This window comes from Octopus sinensis, linkage group LG19 (assembly GCF_006345805.1).
Source record: "Octopus sinensis linkage group LG19, ASM634580v1, whole genome shotgun sequence".
NCBI lineage: Eukaryota > Metazoa > Mollusca > Cephalopoda > Octopoda > Octopodidae > Octopus > Octopus sinensis.
Window position 1 is genome coordinate 43,728,398 of NC_043015.1, and position 22,500 is coordinate 43,750,897.

At 35.5% G+C, this 22,500-nt stretch overlaps 1 protein-coding gene across 1 annotated transcript in view; it reads left to right on the plus strand.

The window, feature by feature from the left end:
- Positions 1-22,500, plus strand: part of LOC115222286 (pyroglutamylated RF-amide peptide receptor-like) — a 37,492-nt gene that overhangs the window by 13,190 nt on the left and 1,802 nt on the right. Inside the window, exons 2-3 of the mRNA XM_029792460.2 lie at positions 11,187-11,389; positions 18,654-18,777. Of these exons, the coding sequence (XP_029648320.1) occupies positions 11,187-11,389; positions 18,654-18,777 (327 nt within the window). The remainder of the gene's footprint in view (positions 1-11,186; positions 11,390-18,653; positions 18,778-22,500) is intronic.

Sequence of the window (22,500 nt, forward strand, 5' to 3'; positions counted from 1 at the left end):
CAACCATCATCAACAACTTTCGGATAAAATTGATGTAAACCTAAACGAAATCAACACTACACTGAAAACTCTACTTACCAATTCAACGCCAAAGAGACCTCAGACACCACTCAACACACAGAAGGAACACACTTCAACCCCAGCACAACGCATTAAAAACCAGATCATCACTACTTGGACTAAGAAACTACACAACAGAAAACTTCTCTTCTGGAACATGCTCAAAAACCAAAACAAAGCTGAAATTTACGACAAATGGTTAAACTCCTCCCCTATCATACTACCCCGAAAATTCCAAATCAAACACATCCAGACGAACCTGAAAAACAACGCTCCCTAAGAGAAAAACTAACATTGGAAAAAACGAAAACCGAAGTAGAACTTCTAAAACTCAGAGCACAAAACCACGAACAAAAATACACAAAAATAGACGATGAGATACTTCTAGAACTAACCTCACACACCAACGAACAGCCCCTCGAACTTGTTATTAAACTATGGAAAGATGAATGTGAAAAGGAAGAACGAACCTCCCTTAAACGCTGGGAAAACAACAAAGATTTCTTCCTCAACTATGAAACACAATTCATATTAAACCATAAATCCAAAAACCCATTCATAAAAGTACCCACAACACAGACTTCCACTGTACCCCATAAACACCATTCCAAACCGCACCTCAAATACACATACTCTCCAAACCCCCTCCTAACAGGACACAACCTCCCCCAACCATATAAAAAACCTTTTCCCCCCCGAAACATCTCAAACAAGACCCACCACAAAACCTGGTTTTCCAATCACCCTAACACCCCTCCCCCACCGATTAGAACCTTCAAGGACCTCCCATACACTAAAAATTATCCCCCCCCCCTCAAGGCTCCCCCCCCTCACACTAATAACAAACAAGGCATCCTACCCACACCGATACATATAAGACCCACCCAACGAACCCCCTATAGTCCACCCATCCAACAACCACATTCCTACCACATCTCCTACAGATCTCCAAACCCTCACATCCCACACGAACCCAATCACCACAACTACATACCCCCCTACATCCCCCCATACAATCTACCAGACACACACCCACAAACCCATCGCATTTCTCACAAATCCTTACACCATCGCATCCCATGCCAACACAAATACGACAACTACCTACCCCCCTCCAACCTCCCCACCCAAAAACACTCCTACACATACAACCAGAACTTTAACAAAGAATACACCCCTTACCTCAACAACCATTTTTTAGACAGAGGGAAAATACAAACACCACCGCTAACACAGACCCAAAATAAGAAAACAAAAATTATAAACCTCTCCAGCAACACTGACACCAACCCAAATCAACATCCTAGCAAGAGGTTTGAAATTCACACCCACCCAAGAACAACCCATGACGTTTCTGAATTCTGCAGAAAACTTCGCCTAACAGCTTTGACAGATATCAACAATGGGGACGACTCATTGATCAGAAATAAAAGCAACTTCCTACCACCCAAAGGGAGAAATAAAACACTGGACGATTTCTGTAAACACATCCAGAGTCTCCCCTTTACCCCAAGCAAAACAAGGTAAAATCCAATTTCAGTAAGGAAGAATGGGAAAACCTACGTGACATACAACTGGATAAAAACCTCACCATCAAAGAAGCGGACAAAGGGAGTGCTGTGGTCCTTATGGACACGGAATTTTATAAACACCTAGTGTTCTCCATGCTTAACAATAACATTTTCTATGAGGTTATTAACAACTACAAACAGCAAAAAACAATCAGAAACCTCACCACACTCATACGCCAACACGGTCAGGGACTCACAGAAAAAGAAAGGGATTATATCACCATTTTCAAATGCAAGCCCAGCCTTTTTTATGGCCTTCCTAAAATCCATAAAAACAAATACATCACCGAAGCCTGCAAACTCTCCACTGACATCCACATCAACATCAAAGCACCGGAGGACCTAAAACTAAGGCCCATCGTGGCTGGTACCTCCTGTGAAACACACCGCCTGAGTAACTTCCTAGACATCCTTTTGAAACCTTTCCTTACCCACATCAAAAGTTTCATTAGGGATGATCTGGACATGCTCAAACCCTCCCGAAAAGTTAACGAGGAGGCACTCCTGGTATCTTTGATGTCATCAACCTCTACACCAACATTCCACATGAGTATGGTATAGAGGCAATTGACTTCTGGCTAGAAAAACACCCAGAGACATTCCCTGACCGCATTAACAAGTCTTTTATTACAGAATCTCTTAAGTTCATTCTGACAAACAATTTTTTTCTCTTCGACGACACACACTACCGTCAAAAATGTGGCATTGCGATGGGTACCAAGGCTGCACCAGTCCTTGCGAACCTCATAATGGGTTACTTCGAACTGTCACTCTATGAAATATCAAGCCAGAAATTTGGACATGTTTTCCACACCTACCTAATGGAAAACTGGAAAAGGTATTTAGATGATTGTTTCATCATATGGAAAGAACCTTATGAAAAACTCCTGGAATTCAAAACCATACTAAACAACATACATCCCAACATCCAATTCACTATGGAATTAAGCAAACATCATCTCCCATTCCTTGATCTCCTAATTATAAAAACACCTAAGAACCAAATCATAACAGACATCTACCACAAACCTACAGACTCACAACAATACCTCCTCTTTAGTTCATGCCACCCAAAACACCCCAAGACAAATATCCCTTTCAATTTAGCTAAAAGGGTATGCACCATTGTCTCGGATCCAAAAACACAAGAAATACGCCTTCAAGACCTCAAAAAAACACTATTACAACGTCAATATCCCTCCACCCTTATAGAGTATGGAATAAAACGCGCCAAAGAACTAGACAACACTACACTGAAAACCACCCAACCTAACACCACACACAACCTCAAAATACTTCCATACATTTCCACCCACAACCACAAAAATATCGAAGCATACACCACAATCATACAAAACCTCAGTCTACTGTCAACAGACCCAAAAAAAACATTATAAATACACACAAAATCCTCAAATGCAAAAGGCAACACAAATCTTTAAAAAACTCTTGACAAATGCCAAACTTCACACACCACATCCACCCCAACAGTAAAAAAATGTGCACGCTCAAACTGTGGTACCTGCCCCTTTCTACTTGAAGGCTCTGAATTTACCTTCAAACAAGGTACGAAGTTTAAAATCAAGTCTAACTTCTCCTGTTCCTCCGAGAACCTTATCTACGTTCTCACATGCGCTGGTTGGCAACATAATTATGTTGGACAAACGAGTCTCCCGTTACGTAAACGAGTAACGGTGCATAAAGAACAAATAAATCTCCGGAATACCGACAAATTCCACTGAGTGACCACTTAGACTCATGTGCTAAAGACTAAACCCCAAATTCTATATATTCCCCTTCTACCAATGTAAAGACGGGATCACCACACAGGAGAGAATTAACAAAGAGAATCTCTTTATTGAAAAATTCCAAACACAACTTAATATGCAAACTCCTCGTTGATCAAACTTCCTTTCTCTACCTCACTTTTCATGGATGGACTAACACAAATATATAAAGATACCATGCATTCATCACTTCAAGCTAAAACTTATATTCTTTAAATATCATTTTTACTATTGTTGTTATTACTATCATTTTTATTATAAATGATATGACAATTGAAATGCAATTGTCTATGCAGATTTATATTATTAGAAAATAATGTAAATAAAGTGTTAAAATCTGAAAGTTAAGTTAACAAGCAATTATATAAAAAAGAATGCAAATGAAGCTAAAATGATAGTTTTATAATTTGGGTTTTATTGAAGAACTCAAAAGAGTTGTCTCCCCTTACTCACAACACAGGAACTGAAGAACCAGGACCACAATTACTACTACTTCCTGTCCTGCAAACATGCTGAATTTAACAACACAACACACACACATGCTCTTAATCCCTTTGGATCTTAACACCTCAAGGTAATTTTTTCGTAAACAACCATAAAACGCAAGATACACAACGAACTCACAATGTATCGGAGAACTTATTTTTTAATTTTTGTACATTTTTATCATTATTCTTTTACAAAAAACAATGCAATTTTCTTTTTTTCCCCTTTCTAATTTTTAAAAAAAACTTCTTAAAACATAAATATTCTTGACAAGTCATACAATGACGAAAACCGGTTGAATAAATATACATTTATATATTTTCTCATTTTCTCATTTTATTAAAATTTTCTTTCATTTGAGCATTCTGCATTTTTAAAAAAAATTTTTCCTTACTATATATATATATATATATATATATATATATATATATATATATATATATATATACATATATATATATATGTATATATGTCGGAGATATTCAGTATTCTTTAACCCTCGGTGTCGCGTAGGAGATTTCCCAAGATGCAGCCAATTCGGCATATAAAGGAAACACGTAGACTATGTACGTGCGATCGATAATGCTTACATTATTGCAGCTGCTTTAATATATATTCATGTATGTATACTTACGTCGGATCGCTCTTGAGTATTACTGATAACACGTAATCTAGTACAAGCTATTGCATGCTCGGATTGTCGGCGAATAAAGCGGCAACGCCACCAATCCTGTTTGGTGAGTAGGGTGGTTATGGGACACTCTGCGGGATAAAAATGAGGGACCCTCAGGAACTCATCTTCTGTGGCTTTCCATGAACTGGAATGCACGACATGTATCAACTTCAATTCATGCGTCTGTTTTTTGATAAAAAGACGCAAAACATCCAGAGAGCTAGATGATAAAAAAAAGGGGACAAGAAAAAACACGGATGGATGATTCAACGTTTTCTTTCTTGAGTCGAGTTCCAAATTATCTTTGCAATTTCGGCTGGTTATACTCGAGATTGCTCCAATTTGGCCAGCTCCAAGGAAAACCTAAGCTAAGACCATTAGATTCCTTGGAAGCAAGCAGCGAATGTATACGAAAACAAGGACGGAAAAAAACGGAGAAATAGTATACAAATACAAATGCAAATAACAGAACATAACAACAGGTGTCTTTCGACTAAGGACTAATTATATTAAGCTGGCGTGTGGAAGTGAAGGCTTACGGTAGGGACATAAGAGATGACAGGCATAGTGAGAAATATAGATGTTGCACGGATGATAGCCGAACCAAGAAAGAAAGGTCAGGCTTGGCCCAATACCGGTCACGTGGAGAGAGAGACGAGACAGGTAGAGGCAGAGGGATAGAAGAATTAGAGAGGGATGGGAAAAAAGAAAAGGGACAGAGTGAAGTGAAAGAGGAGGGAAGGTGAGAATATAGATGTTGCACAGATGGTAGTGACCGGTGTTCGGTCAAGCCTGACCTTTCTTTCTCGACTTGACTAGCCTTGTGAGTGGATTTGGTAGCCGGAAACCATATATATATAATATATATATATATATATATATATATTATATATATATATATACACATATATAGGAAGAATTCATGAAAAAACAAAAGAGGAAGACAGGTGGTGTATAAAACAAATAGATATATTAGTATACACTCAGGAATTGAAAAAGTCTTTTACGTTTCGAGCCTACGCTCTTCCACAGAAAGGAACACAGAAAGAAACACAGAAAAAACAAGGATATATATATATATAATATATATATATATATATTATATATATATATATCCCTGTTTCTTTCTGTCGTATATATATATATATATATATAAGACGGACTTCTTTCAGTTTCCGGCTACAAAATCCACTCACAGGGCTTTAGTCGGCTCGAGGCTATAGCAGAAGACACTTGGCCAAGGTGCCACATAGTGGTATGGAACCTGGAAGCATGCGGTTGGAAAGCAAGCTTCTTACCACACAGCCGCCTACGTACGTACGTACGTGCGTACGACGTACGTATGACCTACATTCATCGTTGTTCTTAAACTCATAAATCTCTTTCAGTTTGATTTTGGTTCATTAAATCCATAAATTAAGAAATAACATTTCGACAGGCCTTACCATTGATAAAATATCACCAGATTCAATCTAAATTTGCCCTTCCCCTCTGATATATCGTTTAATTGTTGTCTTTTTCCACTTCATCTTGCTCAGAGATTATCTTTAGCATTATTGGTGTTGTTGTTTTTGATGTCATCGTCGTGGACGCCATCATCATCATCACCATCATCACCACCATCACCACCATCATCACCGATCACCACAACCTCCACAATCATCATCGTCATCATCATCATCATCATCATCATTATTCATTGTATTAGTCGTAGTAGTAGTAATAGTAGTAACACTAGTAGTAGTGGTAGTACAGTCATATCATAATAAACTGTGACAGTTTTATTAATTAGAGATAATAGCCCATCAATTCAAATGAAATGAAATATTAAAATCCTTTCTTAATCTCTAAAAATATATCGTACATCACACTCTTCACTGTGTGCACGTATGTATATTTGTAGGTATACATATATGTATGTATGTATGTATGTATGTATGTATGTATGTATGTATGTGATGTATGTATGTGATGTATATTGATTTTCTATAAATTTTAACTATATATGTACAGAAAGTGAGAGACTGAGATAAAAGATCCAAGGCTGTAAATATTTTTCAGAATATTTATAAAGTCTTACAGGTGTTTCCGGGATATTGTTTCAATTTAAACATATATACATGCTAATACATGGCCTACGTTGGACTCATCACTCGTATGATTATCGAACCTGGAGAATAAACATGGTTTATCCGTAGCACTTAGCGCTACCCGACACTTTTTGGTTCTTCTTGACACCGACACCTCTCATACCCTATACGTATATATATATATATATATCTGGTAATTGATATTTGATTTAGATGTATTTCTCCATTTTCTTATCTTGTATATATATATCTCTATATATCTCTATATATATACATTTACATAACACGTATATGCATACATAGAAACCTTCGAACAGAGACGTCAGTGGCGACACCTGCGGGGTTTGACTGCGCTACATTGACAAGGGGCAATACCCCGAAACGCGTCTGTAGCTGTCGGACTAGCAGTGTGAAGCGGCTGACCTCCCTTGTTCGAAGGTTATAATGGATACAGATCGTGTATCAATAGCTATCTTAAGGCGGTAGCCTCATGGAGCTGACCAGCGGCAGCGATTATTCTTATATCTATAAGAATGCCATATTAAAATGCGATAACAATTAATTTCCAGTAAACGCTGCCGTAATCTCTTTTATAGAGACTTAGTAATTTTAATATTTCTATTATTGAAAACAAGTGGATGTATTCCACTGAAACTAGGTAAATAGAAACCTTCGAACAGAGACGTCAGTGGCGACACCTGCGGGGTCTGACTGCGCTACATTGACAAGGGGCAATACCCCGAAACGCGTCTGTAGCTGTCGGACTGGCAGTGTGAAGCGGCTGACCTCCCTTGTTCGAAGGTTATAATGGATACAGATCGTGTATCAATAGCTATCTTAAGGCGGTGGCCTCATGGAGCTGACCAGCGGCAGCGATTATTCTTATATCTATAAGAATGCCATATTAATATGGCGATAACAATATATATATATATATGATTATACGAAATTGAACATAACACTTTTGTAGTGCAAACTATGTAATATAATGTACGCATGCACACACCCTCAATCAAACACACACACATCCACACAGAAACACACACTCAATATATTCGCCACACGCTGACACTCAAATTTCAGTGCCAGCCTTCTACTCCCCAAACTCTCCGACTAATGTTCCAGTGATCAAATACTATCTAATCATTATTAACGTAATGTATCATCATTCTCTTTAACTCACATTTTGTTGGAAATCCTGGTGTTTTGCAGGCGTAGCCAGCTTGCAATCTGCAGCTATCATTCCTCTCAGACTTCCCTTATAGTTTCACCACATTCCAGCTTGATTCCATAGCTTTTACTGATTTTTCCCCTTTTGAGAATCATTACACCACATTTCACGATCTCAAATTCCATGCCAATATCTTTGCCAATCATCTGCACAGTTGCCGTCAAATTCTCAATGTCTTTCTCAGTCTTAGTGACTAGCTTTAGATCATACATAAATTACAGTTTGTTTGCTATCAGCCTGCCCAGGACGTATACCACACGTGTTTTTTTAAACGCTCATTAGCGTCAGTATAGAGACAACAAATAGGATAGGCGACAGACTGTCCCCTTGAAAGAATCCTCTTTTGATATTTACCTCTCTCAGCTTATGTCCTCATGCTGTGAGTTCAGTTCGTTACTATGTCATTGAGTTTTGTATTAGCTTCAGAATATTGTGTGAGACCTTACGTAGTTTAAGGCATTCAATAATCCACGAGTGTGGGAACATGGCATTTGCTTTCCTGTAGTCCACCCATGCCATCGACAAATTTTTGTCTCGTCTTGCAATCAGACAGGTTTGTATTATCGATTAGTAATTAATCCTGAGTTCCTCAGCCCTTACGTCTACACACTTTTTGTTCCACTCGCAGTAGATCGTTCTCATCTTGGCACTTATAGATACTGTTTGATATGATGCCTGTCATCAGTTTCCACATCAGTGGCAAACAAGATATTGGTCGGAAATTTCCAACCGTATTCCCTTTACTTGGGTCTTTCTGGCATTGTACCCTTCTTCCTTTTGTCATCCAGATTGGTACTTGAATTTCACTATTCAGTATTTCGTCCAGCTATCTCGCATTTCTCCTGTGCAGAGCTATCAAGGTTTTAAGCCAAAAGCCCTAAACCCCATCTGGGTCACGCGCTTTCCAGTTAGGAATTTGCCTGCACTGATCTCTAACCATCCCCTCGCTTTTTTTCTCAATTCTTTCTGCTGACAGTCTCCACTCTCCTCTTCGAGTGTCTTGAACCACTCTACTTTAGTTCTGTGCTGTTTCTCCTGAGACCACATGTTTAACCAGAATCTTTTACTTTCCTCAGCATCCAGCACAGCCTTTACACCTTGTTCTTTCCCATCCATTTGCTGATAGAATCGTTTCTGATTTTATTCGAAAAGTCTGTTTAATCTGTACTGCTCAATTCCCTTTAGTTTATCTGCTTTAGCTTTCAACCTCTTATTTATTATTATTATTAATACTTAATATTATTATTATTAATATTTAATTATTATTATTATTAACACTTCTCGTATTTGCACAACTTCTAACGCTGAAGATGTACTTCGCAAGACTTTTACCCACTGTTTCCAGGTCTCCGACATTTATTGGTACTACTACCATCTTTTTCATCGACCACAACTGCTTAATCTCCCAAGCTAACCTATCATATCTATCGACTTTTCTGTCTTCCTTATCGTATACCTTATCCTCCTCCTCCTACTTCTCCTCCTCCTCCTCTTCCTCCTCCTCCTCATTATTATTATTATTATTATTATTATTATTATTATTATTATTATTATTATTATTATTATTATTATTATTATTATTATTTTAGTTTGTACTGCGTAGTGCCAAGTGAAGAGGGATTTTTTTTTCAATAATTAATTTGAAGGAAAAATACTTTCTGTTCTGTTTTTATTTTATTAACAATAGACTCAGCGAAATTTTATGCGTTTAATCCTCTACCTGAGGGTGAAGAAATGGATTAAGGATTATTTAACTAAAAAAGAAACAAACATATATGATTTTGTTAAGTAGTTATTAATGGTGGCCTCATTTTTTCTGGATAACAGCAAAAGTAAGAATTAGAAGCTTGCTAGCATTACTGAAAAACCAACCAAACAAACAAAAAGTCAAAGAAAAACAAAACAAAAAAAGAAAACCCCCAAACAAACAGAAAACGTCCAAAAGTAAAATAAACAGACGGAAAAATAAAATGAATTCCATTGCAGAAAATATGGCAGATATTGACAGTTTATCGAATGATAAGATAATGATAATTTCAATAGCACAGATAACACTGGATGCAGTGTTGCCAGAGTAGCAATCCACAAAGAGTCGTTAGACATAGACTTGTTCAGAGAAAAGTACAAAATATGGGAGAGATATATTACAAGGAACTGTACATTCTTGCCCAAGAAAAATATCATGCAAAGGGCAAGAAGGTTATGAATATGTTGCTAAAAAACGAAAGGGGATTTTCATGAATCCTGAAACAAAACTTTTGAAATATTAGCTGACGATGTGTTGTGGTGCAATACGTGTTCTTTTGATATTGGTGGGGCGTATGGAAAACTTTGCCTGAAGAGACGCACGTTTCGATGGAAGATGTGAGGAAACAGGTATAAATGTTGTGACCCACTTGCTCAGAAGCTAATGCCACACAAAATATAGAATGGCGGGATATAAGTGTTACAGACTGCGACATCTCTTTCGATTTTGAGTGATAGTCTGCCGGGAGGTTAGTGAGGGCTGAGTAAAAAGAAAAAAATATGTTGGCATGATTATTCTGCCTATATATGCAAGCTCCAATGACTGTCGGAGACTTTAAATTTATTCCAGAGTTGTACCCTTCTTGGAGATGAGCAGTGAAACATTATAACGAGGAGACAGGGCACAGTGTGTGGTAATAAATTCTAGACATTGAATTTCTGGCAAGAATAATTCAGCGAGAAAGAACGAACGGCAGCAGCGGTGGTTAAAGACAGAGGCAATCATGACAATTTGAAGAGCGGAGAAACTGTGATTTCCGTAACATTGCAGTTCTGACCGTAGCTCAAGAAACATACCGCATTGTTAGTGTCTGATGGAGGTTAGCCAGGAAGGCGAGTGGCCCCGGTCCATTGATAGCACGCCACCGTCTTTATAAGAATAAGGACAAAATGGAAATTGCAGAGGAATAGCCGGAGATAGATAAGAACAAAGACGGCACAGAAGATTGTCGAAACAAGGCAGTCGAAGACAAGCGAGGCAAAACTGAAGAGGATACATTTCTCTATAGCATCATTAAATTCGAACTATTAGCATAACCCCGTAAATTCATTATGAAGCTTTGAGTAGGTCGCTGTACATCTACAGTAGACCTATTTAATATGTCATAGACGTTCACTGTATAAATCTCACTAATACATCATTGTATTTTCATGAAAAAATTATTGAATGTCACTGTACATTACTGCAAAGCTAAATTGTCATTTTAAGTTTCACTGTAAAATTATTGATATGTTAATGAAAATTCTTTTATCTAATTTCAGAAACATATTGAAGTGGGAATAACTCGCAAAGGCTTCTGGTGTGTCAAGGAATGGGACAAACCAATTTACTCGATTCTTTATGAATTATATATGCTGGTTCTAATGTTTATATTACCAGTAGGTGTGATGGTAGTGGCCTATGCCAGTATAGGTTACGAACTCTGGAAGGTTGCCAATTTAAGAGCTTCAATGAGGGCTGGAAGGTAAGCAAAAAAGAAAAGCAGCAATTTATTTTAATTTATCGGTCATTTGTTATAAATCATTTTTTTTTCGAACAGACACAAATTCATATTTTGCGATCACAATGATACAGTCAATTAAACAGAATCTACTATAGTTTTGAGTTTGTTCCGCATAGAGCACACGAACTAAGGATATTTCTACGTAGACAGTCAATCTTCCAGAAGCAACATCCGAATCTGTTCAGGTCATAGTTTGTTGTCTTACAAAAAGAAAGTCTAAATTGAAAAATGTAGTTATACAAAAAAACGGGATCGTCAAAGATGGAACGTCTTTGGTCATGGATTTGCTTAATCAAAACTGATCTGGATCTCAACAACCACAACGGTAAAAACTGGAAGGGGTTGACATAGAAATGCTGATGACTGAGATATATAGACGTTTAGTCCAGCATTCTTTTTCTTGTTTTTATCCAATTAATTAGTTATGTATTTGTTAATCATATATTATGTAAACTTATGGTGATGTAGATAGGAGACTTGGTACGTATAAATGTATAGTGGAAAGAAGGTTTGCGAGACTATTGGGTGAATCTAATATGGAAAGGTTAAATAAATTTAAAAGTTAGCGGGTTGCATGTTGCCCTTTTCCGGAACAAGAATGTGATGTAGTAGAAAGCTGAAAGTTTGAATGGCTTTCTAGGACAAAAGGACAAATTTATATTATTTAATCTCAACCGAAGCAAGGCTCGATAACCTCACTACCTTCTCCTAGTAAAAAAAAATATATATTTGGAGGGGGTCTCTAATAAACCAGCCTCTCAGTCCACAAAAAAGGGACGATTCTTCTTCTTCCTTTGGTCTTCTGTTTTTTCAGCTGTGCGACCCATGCCGATCCTTTTGCTTTTCCTTCCTTTATTCCAACCGTTGCGCTCCGTCTTCTATCACGTTGCGCTCCAACGATTGGACGTACACTTGATCACGTACCAACATGGCTTTCTATGCAAGTAAGCTGAGAAAGTATCTTCTAGTTGATTTAGAGTGTTTCCAAGTTGATTCTGTAACGTGAGGCTTTAAGTTATATTTGGAAGTTTGTCCGGTAGTAAATATATCGTAGGATAAGTAATCCTACAATCAAGTGGAACAGAATCATTGTAGCAGTGTTCCATTTTACTGAAAGGTTAGTTAATATACGATTCTTTAGATTCCAGATGAGCTTTGATGTAAAGCTGCGCTCCTTTCAACATTAAAAAGTACGTCCTGTACGCTTCGTAGCTTGAATGTATTTTCTGTAATGCCGATATACATGTTATTCTGTCCATCTCAAAGTACATCTGGAAGCTAGAAAAAGTGACTTTTCAATCAAGTGGAAAATTTACGCTCTATACAGTAGCGCTTTCTCAAAGGTCAATGTTTGACTTTTGAATTTAGAGGTCAATAGATGTGAATTTTCAATTATAGTTATATTTAAGTAGCTCTTCACTGCTTCTGACTTCTATACTGCAATTGAAGAGCTGTATACCGATATTGCTAACAAGAACCACTGCTCTCTTTATATGGTTCCTGAACCCACGAGGTTATATTAGTGCCTTTTTCGTTTCACTGGTTCCTATAGTAAAACGGAGTAATGTGTTTAATTGCTGGAGTAATTGAACCCACCAGGCTCAAAGGTGCATGTTTTATATCGTAGATATAAATCGTATGAGATATTTAATGAAACGTATGGATCATACTGGTGTGTGTCCTTCGGTTGAACTTTACAGTCCGTGTGTAATTTCTTTTTCACGGCACATAACGCTGATCATCACGTTCATTTATTAACAGATATCTTCTGGCCTGTTGTTCTTACACTGTCTGACACTGATGCGTACATTTCTCAGTAGGATGAAGATTACAACGAATTTACAAGAGTGAAGTTAAACACTTAACTGATGGACAGACTGGATACAGACGACTAGTTAGCGAATCGCCTCCGGTGTCTCTTGAAATAACCGTTCCTGATTTCTTTGCGTGGTGATTTCTTAAAAATATGGCGGTGAGCTGGCAGAAACGTTAGCACGATGGGCGAAATGCGTAGCGGTATTTCGTCTGTCGTTACGTTCTGAGTTCAAATTCCGCCGAGGTCGACCTTGGCTTTCATCCTTTCGGGGTCGATAAATAAAGTACCAGTTACGCACTGAGGTCGATGTAATCGACTTAATACCTATGTCTGTCCTTGTTTGTCCCCTCTACGTTTAGCCCCTTGTGGGTAGTAAAGAAATAGGTATTTCGTCTGTCGTTACGTTCTGAGTTCAAATTCCGCCGAGGTCGACTTTGCTTTTCATCCTTTCGAGGTCGATAAATTAAGTACCAGTTACGCACTGGGGTCGATGTAATCGACTTAATCCCTTTGTATGTCCTTGTTTGTCCCCTCTATGTTTGGCTCCTTGTTTAGTAAAGAAATAGGTATTTCGTCTGTCGTTACGTTCTGAGTTCAAATTCCGCCGAGGTCGACTTTGCTTTTCATCCTTTCGAGGTCGATAAATTAAGTACCAGTTACGCACTGGGGTCGATGTAATCGACTTAATCCCTTTGTATGTCCTTGTTTGTCCCCTCTATGTTTGGCTCCTTGTTTAGTAAAGAAATAGGTATTTCGTCTGTCGTTACGTTCTGAGTTCAAATTCCGCCGAGGTTGACTTTGCCTGTCATCCTTTCGGGGTCGATAAATAAAGTACCAGTTACGCACTGATGTCGATGTAATCGACTTAATCCCTTTGTATGTCCTTGTTTGTTCCCTCTATGTTTAGCCCCTTGTGGGCAATAAAGAAATAGAGCTTAAAAGCACAACCTCACCAACGCCATTCACTAACTTCGTAACAGATTTATGTTTCGGAATCTGCCTGTTGGGGCTCATAAAATTCCAAGCAGTATTTCAGATAATGAAGACTCACAGCTTGAATGTAGCAATGGGTGATGTTTAATTGAAAAAAAATTTAAGAATTAAAAAAAAAACTCATCTAATGTAGTCCTTCTAATCACTTGCTTTCGTACAGTAACTTATGAAACCCTCTGTATTTTTTCTCTCTAATCTTTGCAACAAACAGAAGTAATTATCTAAACTCGACAAAGCGTTCAGAGAAGCACAACAGGTAGTGTCTGCGAGCGAACTATTGCTCTGCCAGTCTGTCTGTCTGTCTCTCTAACAGATGGAAGGAAGAACAGGAAATTTGTTGTGAAAGATTCACTTTAATAATGTAATTTAAAAGGCTGCTGTCCTTTTGTCATGTTCAAACAAAATAAAATACAAATAAATTCGTAACATGAGATAGCGCATGAAGAAAATTATATTCGCGTATTGAACATCGTATAATGAATTTTGTATCCAGACATAATCTTTTCGAAGTAAACTAACTGAAAACATATTCCTTTTCATGTAAAGTCTGACGTGAAATACCGATCTAATTACACGTTGAAACAAGCGGCAGTAATACAGTCAACAGCTGCCTTCTCATCTTTAATGCCTGCTATTAGTTTAGAAACATTTCCCACAAGTTTGAAAATGCGTATAATTTTATGACATACGATGCCTGTATGAGAAACTATATTATTTCTATCTCCACTAAATAGTCGACAAAACATCAACTAGTTAGGGTTATATACTTACAAAATATACAGTAAATATATATGTACGTATGTATATATATATATATATGTATATATGTATATGTACATATAATATATACATACATGCATATATATATATAAATATAAATATATATAATATATATATATATATTCTGAACACCTTATCTTTCATATATATATATATATATATATATACACACACGTAAGATATATTTCGAAGATCGGTTCGGCATTATTCATTTACTGCCGACTGAAACTACGTTTGCGCTGTGAATTTTGAAAATTTATAACATATAATGATGAGACATGTGTTATTTGTCTTTAAATTATATGTTAGTTGTTAAGGCACGGTTACTGATGAGAATTCGCCTAGCAAATTATGTTATTTGCTAAAGAAATCTGAAACCTAGGTATACCCGTAAAAAATAACAAGATAAAAGATTTTATTCTTCATTCTCTTCGAAAATTGTTCTTAAATGTAGTTTTCGTCGTATTGACTGCTTCTAGCGTGTAAAAATTACCTGTTAAAGGTAGTTTTCTCTTGTGTTTAAATGTACACTATTTTATATTCAGTATATATATACATATATATATATATTCATACATACATATATACATATATATGCATATTTTATTATTTCTTTATACTTTAAGTTTATCCTTTAACAAGTAGAATTCAAGTGAGAAGACTATATCAAGTTTTAAAACCTGGAAGTGTAAAGATTATTATCAAAACAAACATCTATGGAAGTTTCTATGTAGGCAGGACAACATACACTCGGATATCCTCTTCTTTTATTGACTTTGAGAACGACATCTGTGAGGTATAAACGCAATCAATCGTTGGTTAAGAGTAATTCGTCGTTCTAGTTTTCTTTTCGTCATATGAAATAGATTGGCGCGATTCAATAGCGTGCGAGCTTTGATAGAATAATTGATTTTGTTCTAGACATGTTCAGTCAAATTAAATTCGTTGGATTGAGCTGACCAAATCCAAATCTCAAATGGCTTCATTAAAAATGAACTTTATGATTCAATATGTCATGTGTTTAGAGTAGTCGTCATGCAACAACATCTATTTGCGCGCAAATGACCATCGATTGAAGCCAAAGGTCGACTGTCGATATGTCTGTCTTAGCTTCTTGGTTTATGGTGTCGGGAATATGATTAACAAGAGCAGGACAGCGAGCCAAGTGTAGGGTGTATGGAAGCGTTCATCTCTCTTTTGAGTCCAAGGATGATATGAGACCGATATATATATATATATATATATATATATATATATGTTTTATTTATTATTTTGCACATTACTTAATCATCGTTATATTTTTTTATCTTATATTTAATCTTTCTATTATATGTAACTTTCTAGATGGTGTAATTTAATTTTTCATTTTGAATTGATAAAAGGTGTTTTTTTTCTAATTTATATATACATATATATTATATTTTGTGAAATTTGATTTAGTATTTCTAAATTGAATTTTCCTCTGTAAGTCTGGAATAATATTCCCTCATATTATATATATATATATATATATATATATATATATATATAATATATATATATATATATATATGTATGTATGTATTTATGTATATATATATACATACCCACAGACATATACTTACATATATATATACACATGTATTGTATATACATACACATATATGTATACATCTTACATATATATATATATTATACATATATATACATATATATATATATATATATATATATATATATATATATATATATATATATTATACATATATATATATATATATATATATATACACACATATATATATATGTTGCGTTTGAGTTTGAAGTGTATAAATATATGTTGTCTCAGTATTTGTTATTTGCCTTTTCATCCTTGATATATTCAAAGAGCTTTTCAAATTTTCAGAATACAAAAGAGTTCAATACTAATGCTTTCATTATTGAATGTACATTATTATTTCTTTTTTTCCGAGACTTAATACAGCCATTTCAAAACGTTTGTGTTCGGTATCAATGATTTTAATATACAAATACACTTATAAAATATTGAATTTAGATTCCTTATTATTTTATAAAGAAAAACATTATATATATATATATATATATATATATATATATATATATTGTTTAAGAATAAAAATTTAGAAAGAAAATGTTTTGTAGATTTTGATTTTCTCATGTTGAAAACAAAATTCCAATAATAACTTGTTTTTGAAATTGCATGATAAAAATATAGCAAAGGGAAATTACAAAAACTCCATACTTTAACTAATGTACGCCGATCTATCTTAAGTACATTTGAAATTAACCATACGTAAGGACTTACAGCGTAAACATCCATATCTACTTTCTTTGGTCGCCCGACTATGTTAGTTCGATTTTTATCAGTCAAGACGCCGTGAAATACGAAACAAATCCTACCATGGGAATATAGTAGTTTTATTCCATCCCAGCTTCGGCTTGGGAAAATAGAAATCGATTATAAGTTGATTACATATGATTTATTATTTACAGATTGGCAGGCTAAATCCTTCTGAGTGTTGCAGATAAGAACAAAAATAAATTAAGCATTTATTATTCATTCTGAAGATATATTTTTAAAGACATTCTGCCATTCTTTCAGTATAATATATATCTGTTTCCTTAAAGTCATTTCGAAGACGATAAAAGCACCCCACTTATAAAATATGCAGTAAAACCGTAAAATAGATGCTATACATTATATAATTTGGTGTCTGTTAAAAGTCTAAAAAAGAGCGATGTGTTTTTTGGAGTAGAAAAAAATAAATTAGAAAAGTTTGCAGGTGGTCATCAAGTATTCATGCTTCCACAGATTAATCGTAAAATTCAGCGAGAGAAATTATACCTGGTCACTTGAGCTGTTAGAAACAGATGTTTGGGGAGTTGAGGAGGTCAAGATAAGAGTTTCATGGTTTCATATGAGAGTGAGTATTTTTAACTGAAATTCAAGTATTTAGAGTCATCGTCATCTAATTAGATCTATTTGAGCACGGATAATTCCATTGATTTTAAAATCACCCGAGAGCCTAAGGCGGCGAGCTGGCATAATCGTTAGCGCGCCGGGCGAAATGCTTAGCGGTATTTCGTCTGCCGTTACATTCTGAATTCAAATTCCACCGAGGTCGACTTTGCCTTTCATCCTTTCGGGGTCGATAAATAAAGTAACAGTTACATACTGGGGTCGATGTAATCGACTTAATCCCTTTGTCTGTCCTTGTTTGTCCTCTCTGTGTTTAGCCCCTTATGGGTAGTATAGAAATATATTACTTCTGCCTTCGCTAAGACGGAGGTATTGTTTACAGTCGAGATTGTACGTGGACAAGATATCTCAAGAACCGCTGGATGGATTTCAATGAAACTTTCACAGATGTTTGGCCTCGTGACTGGCACGAAGTGATAAGATTTTTGGATCAATCCGGTATTGGACAAGGATTCTAGATTATTTTTCCTGTTTTTTTTTTTACTTAATTTTTTAGAGCAGTCGGGTTCATTTTTAATATTCTCCTTTGTGAGAGCAGTCAAGTTTATTTCAGCTAATCGTTGAGATGACATTGGTGTTGCCGTGACGGAGGTTTGCGTTCTCTGAGTGTTCTTGTTAGCTGTTAAAATTAATTTCTCTTTTCCATGTTCTTTTAGTGAGAATCAACAATTAACAGAAGTATCATCGCAGAGAAGTGTCGCTCCCATCGTTCGAAAGCCGAATACAATGTACAAAGAACAGAAGAAGACAACAGCAGAAGACGACAACACAACTAAACAGGTAAAAACAAAATATGCAAATATACCTGAGGTTAACTTCTTAAATCATATGTGGTTCTATTTTTATAAGAGATAAGAGATCCGATCTTGGTGTCATCAGCTTTGTTGGCCCTAGATATGAAAGGGGAACACCTCTTTACGAATATATACGTATACATACACAAACATACCCCTATAGGCATAGGTGTAACTATTTGATTCACACCCACATGGTGCCGGGTTCAGTCCCATTGCGTGGCATATTGGGCAGGAGTCTTCTACTATAGGCTCGGACAGGACAAAACCTTTGCAAATGGATTTGGTTGACGGAAACTGAAAGAAGCCTGTCAAACACACACACATATATATATATCTCTCTCTATATAAACGGCAGTTTGTCTGTGCGTGTTTCTGTGTGTCTGTTTGCTTGTACCCTCACCCTGACCACGGCTTTCAACCGATTCTGATGAAACTTGACACACACATAGCCCAATGTCATAATTCAAAACTAACGCAGCGAAAATTTTGAAAAGTTCCCCCAGTTCTAAAAAAATCGATAAATTCGACATGGGGTCGAGAATCAGAAACACAAACCACAGACTGTCTAGGGGACGCAACTCGACCTTTTTAACTCTCAAAAAAATTTACCATCATTTTTTTTCCATTTTTTTGCTATTTTTTGGCTATAACTCTCTAAAAATGCTTTATAGTTATTTCCCTTACAAACCTGAGCAACGCCGGGCAATACTGCTAGTATATCATATATATATATATAAGCATGTATGTGTGTGCGCGCGAATGTGTGTATGTGTGTGTGCGCGTGCATGTGCGTGTGCGCTTGTTCGACCTCAACATTTAGCGGTTCAGCAAAACATACCGATACAAGAATTACAAGGCTTTAACACCATGACGACAAGTTGCATTAACGGTAATATATATATATATATATATATATATATATACGCACACAGGCATACATATATATAAGGCCTTATACATATTTGTATATATTATCATATATTTGTATTTATTAGTATATATCAGTCTCCCTCTCTCTCTCTCGCTCTCACTATATATATATATGTATATATTAATATATATACGTATACACACACGCATATCAGAACATTAGTAAATCACTATATAAACGGGTCGTTATCGTTAATATAGAAGGAACTTGTAATGGTAATATCTTTCACACGTTAACAGACAATAGACGTTTAGTTATGAAATAAATGAAACAGGTTAAGTAATAAACATTAACAATTACTTGAAGAACCGACATCGAGGCTTTCTAATTTAACCTTCATTCTTCCTTCCCCACCTCTTTCTGTCTTTGCTTCTGTCCACCGATCCCGTTATATATATATATATATATATATATATATATATATATATATATATATATATATGTGTGTGTGTGTGTGTGTATGGATGTACATATGCATCTGTATCTGTGTATTTATTTCCCTAGAGATATTTTTTTATATGTGTACATATATGTAGAAACACGCATACATATATTAGACAAAATGAGATATGTATATATATATATATATATATATATATATATATATTATATATCAATATATATGTATATATATGTGTACATATATATGTATATATACATATGTTTGTAAATAAATATGTATGAATATCTATCTATCTATCTATCTATCTATCTATCTATCTATCTATCTATCTATATCTATATATATATATATGTGTACATATATATGTATATATATATATATTCATTTATATATATAAATATATTATATATATATATATATATATATATATATATATATATATAAATATATTTATATATATATATATTATATAATATATATATATATATGTGTACATATATATGTATATATATATATATATAAATATATTTATATATATATAAAGGTGTCGAAAGTGGAGCAATTAATTTGTGGAGGAGACATTTTCCCCGTTTAACGATAATAGTGTTTTTTCTCTTATCTTTTAGTTCTTTAAGAGTAAAATATTCATTCGCACCTCTGTTACTTTATTTATGACATAATTCCATTGAAATAAATACTGGCAAATTTACAGGCTACAGTGGATGCTCATTATTTTCTTCTACTTTCGTATATGCGGTTGTATCATATAACTATTTGACCCTTTTCGATTAGGATGTTTTTCCTTTTACTTTCAGTTTATAAGTTTCACTTCTGCCGAAGCTTCTTTCGTTTGTCGTGATAATTGGTATTATTCACTCGGGTATGATGGCGTTCGTTATGAATGTATATAAAAGACGTATGAAATATAGAACAAGTCTAGTGAAAATAAATCGTAAGTGTGTTTCAAAATAAGGGTATCAATAATTTTTAATTGATATAGGCGCAGGAGTGGCTGTGTGGTAAGTTGCTTGCTTACGAGTCACATGGTTCCGGGTTCAGTGGCACCTTGGGCAAGCGTCTTCTACTATAGCCTCGGGCCGACCAAAGCCTTGTGAGTGGATTTGGTAGACGGAAACTGAAAGAAGCCCGACGTATATATGTATATATATATATATATATATATATATATATGTATGTGTGTGTGTTTGTGTGTCTGTGTTTGTCCCCCTAGCATTGCTTGACAACCGATGCTGGTGTGTTTATGTCCTCGTTACTTAGCGGTTCAGCAAAAGAGACCGATAGAATAAGTACTGGGCTTACAAAAAATAATAAGTCCCTGGATCGAGTTGCTCGACTAAAGGCGGTGCTCCAGCATGGCCACAGTCAAATGACTGAAACAAGTAAAAGAGTAAAGAGTATAGTAGATGATATCAATGCTCACACATATATGAGGTAATTTGTCCGAAATGTCGAAGCCACTATTAGCAATATTCATGCTAAAACAATAAATACGTACGATACGAAATGTATTGCGTAATCTGTCAGTGTAATGTAACATTTGTTTGATTATAAGTGGATATTAAATGAGACATCAGTATACTCTCTCTCTCTCTCTCTCACACACACATACAGGAAAGCATAAATGTCACACAGGGTTCTTAATTTAATTACATTCAATACCTGCTTCACTAAAATAATACATCATGAAGCGTATTAATACCTAATAGTGATACATAAAGAATTAAAATGAACTCTATGTAAGTGAAATTAATTTAATAATATTATTTACTCATGTCGTCAAGACTGTTATTTTATGAATTTAGCTTTTAGCGTGGATTTATTCTATGACGTCCAAACATCAATTTTCTTTAGCGCTTCACACACGCACTTACACACACACACACACATACACACACACACACACACATATACTACTAAAGGAACAAGGCCTGAAATTTGGGGGAAGGGGGACTTGTCAATTACTTCGACCCCAGTATTTCACTGGTAATTAATTTATCGACCCCGGAATGATAAAAGATAGAAGTCGATCTTGGCAGAATTTGAACCCAGAACGTGCAGACGGGCGAAATACCGCTAAGCATTTCACACGACGTGCTAACCTTTCTGTCATCTCACCGTCTTAATATATTAAATAATAACAGCATCACTTATGACCTTCTGTCAGTAATCTCTTATACATGTATGGTATGGTATATATGTTCTATATTTATAAGCATAACCTCACCAGATATACATCCAGATTAGCACAAACATATAGAACGCTGGTATACATTTATAAGGCGGCGAGCTGGCAGAATCGTTAGCACGCCGAACGAAATGCTTAGCGGTATTTCGTCTGCCGCTACGTTCTG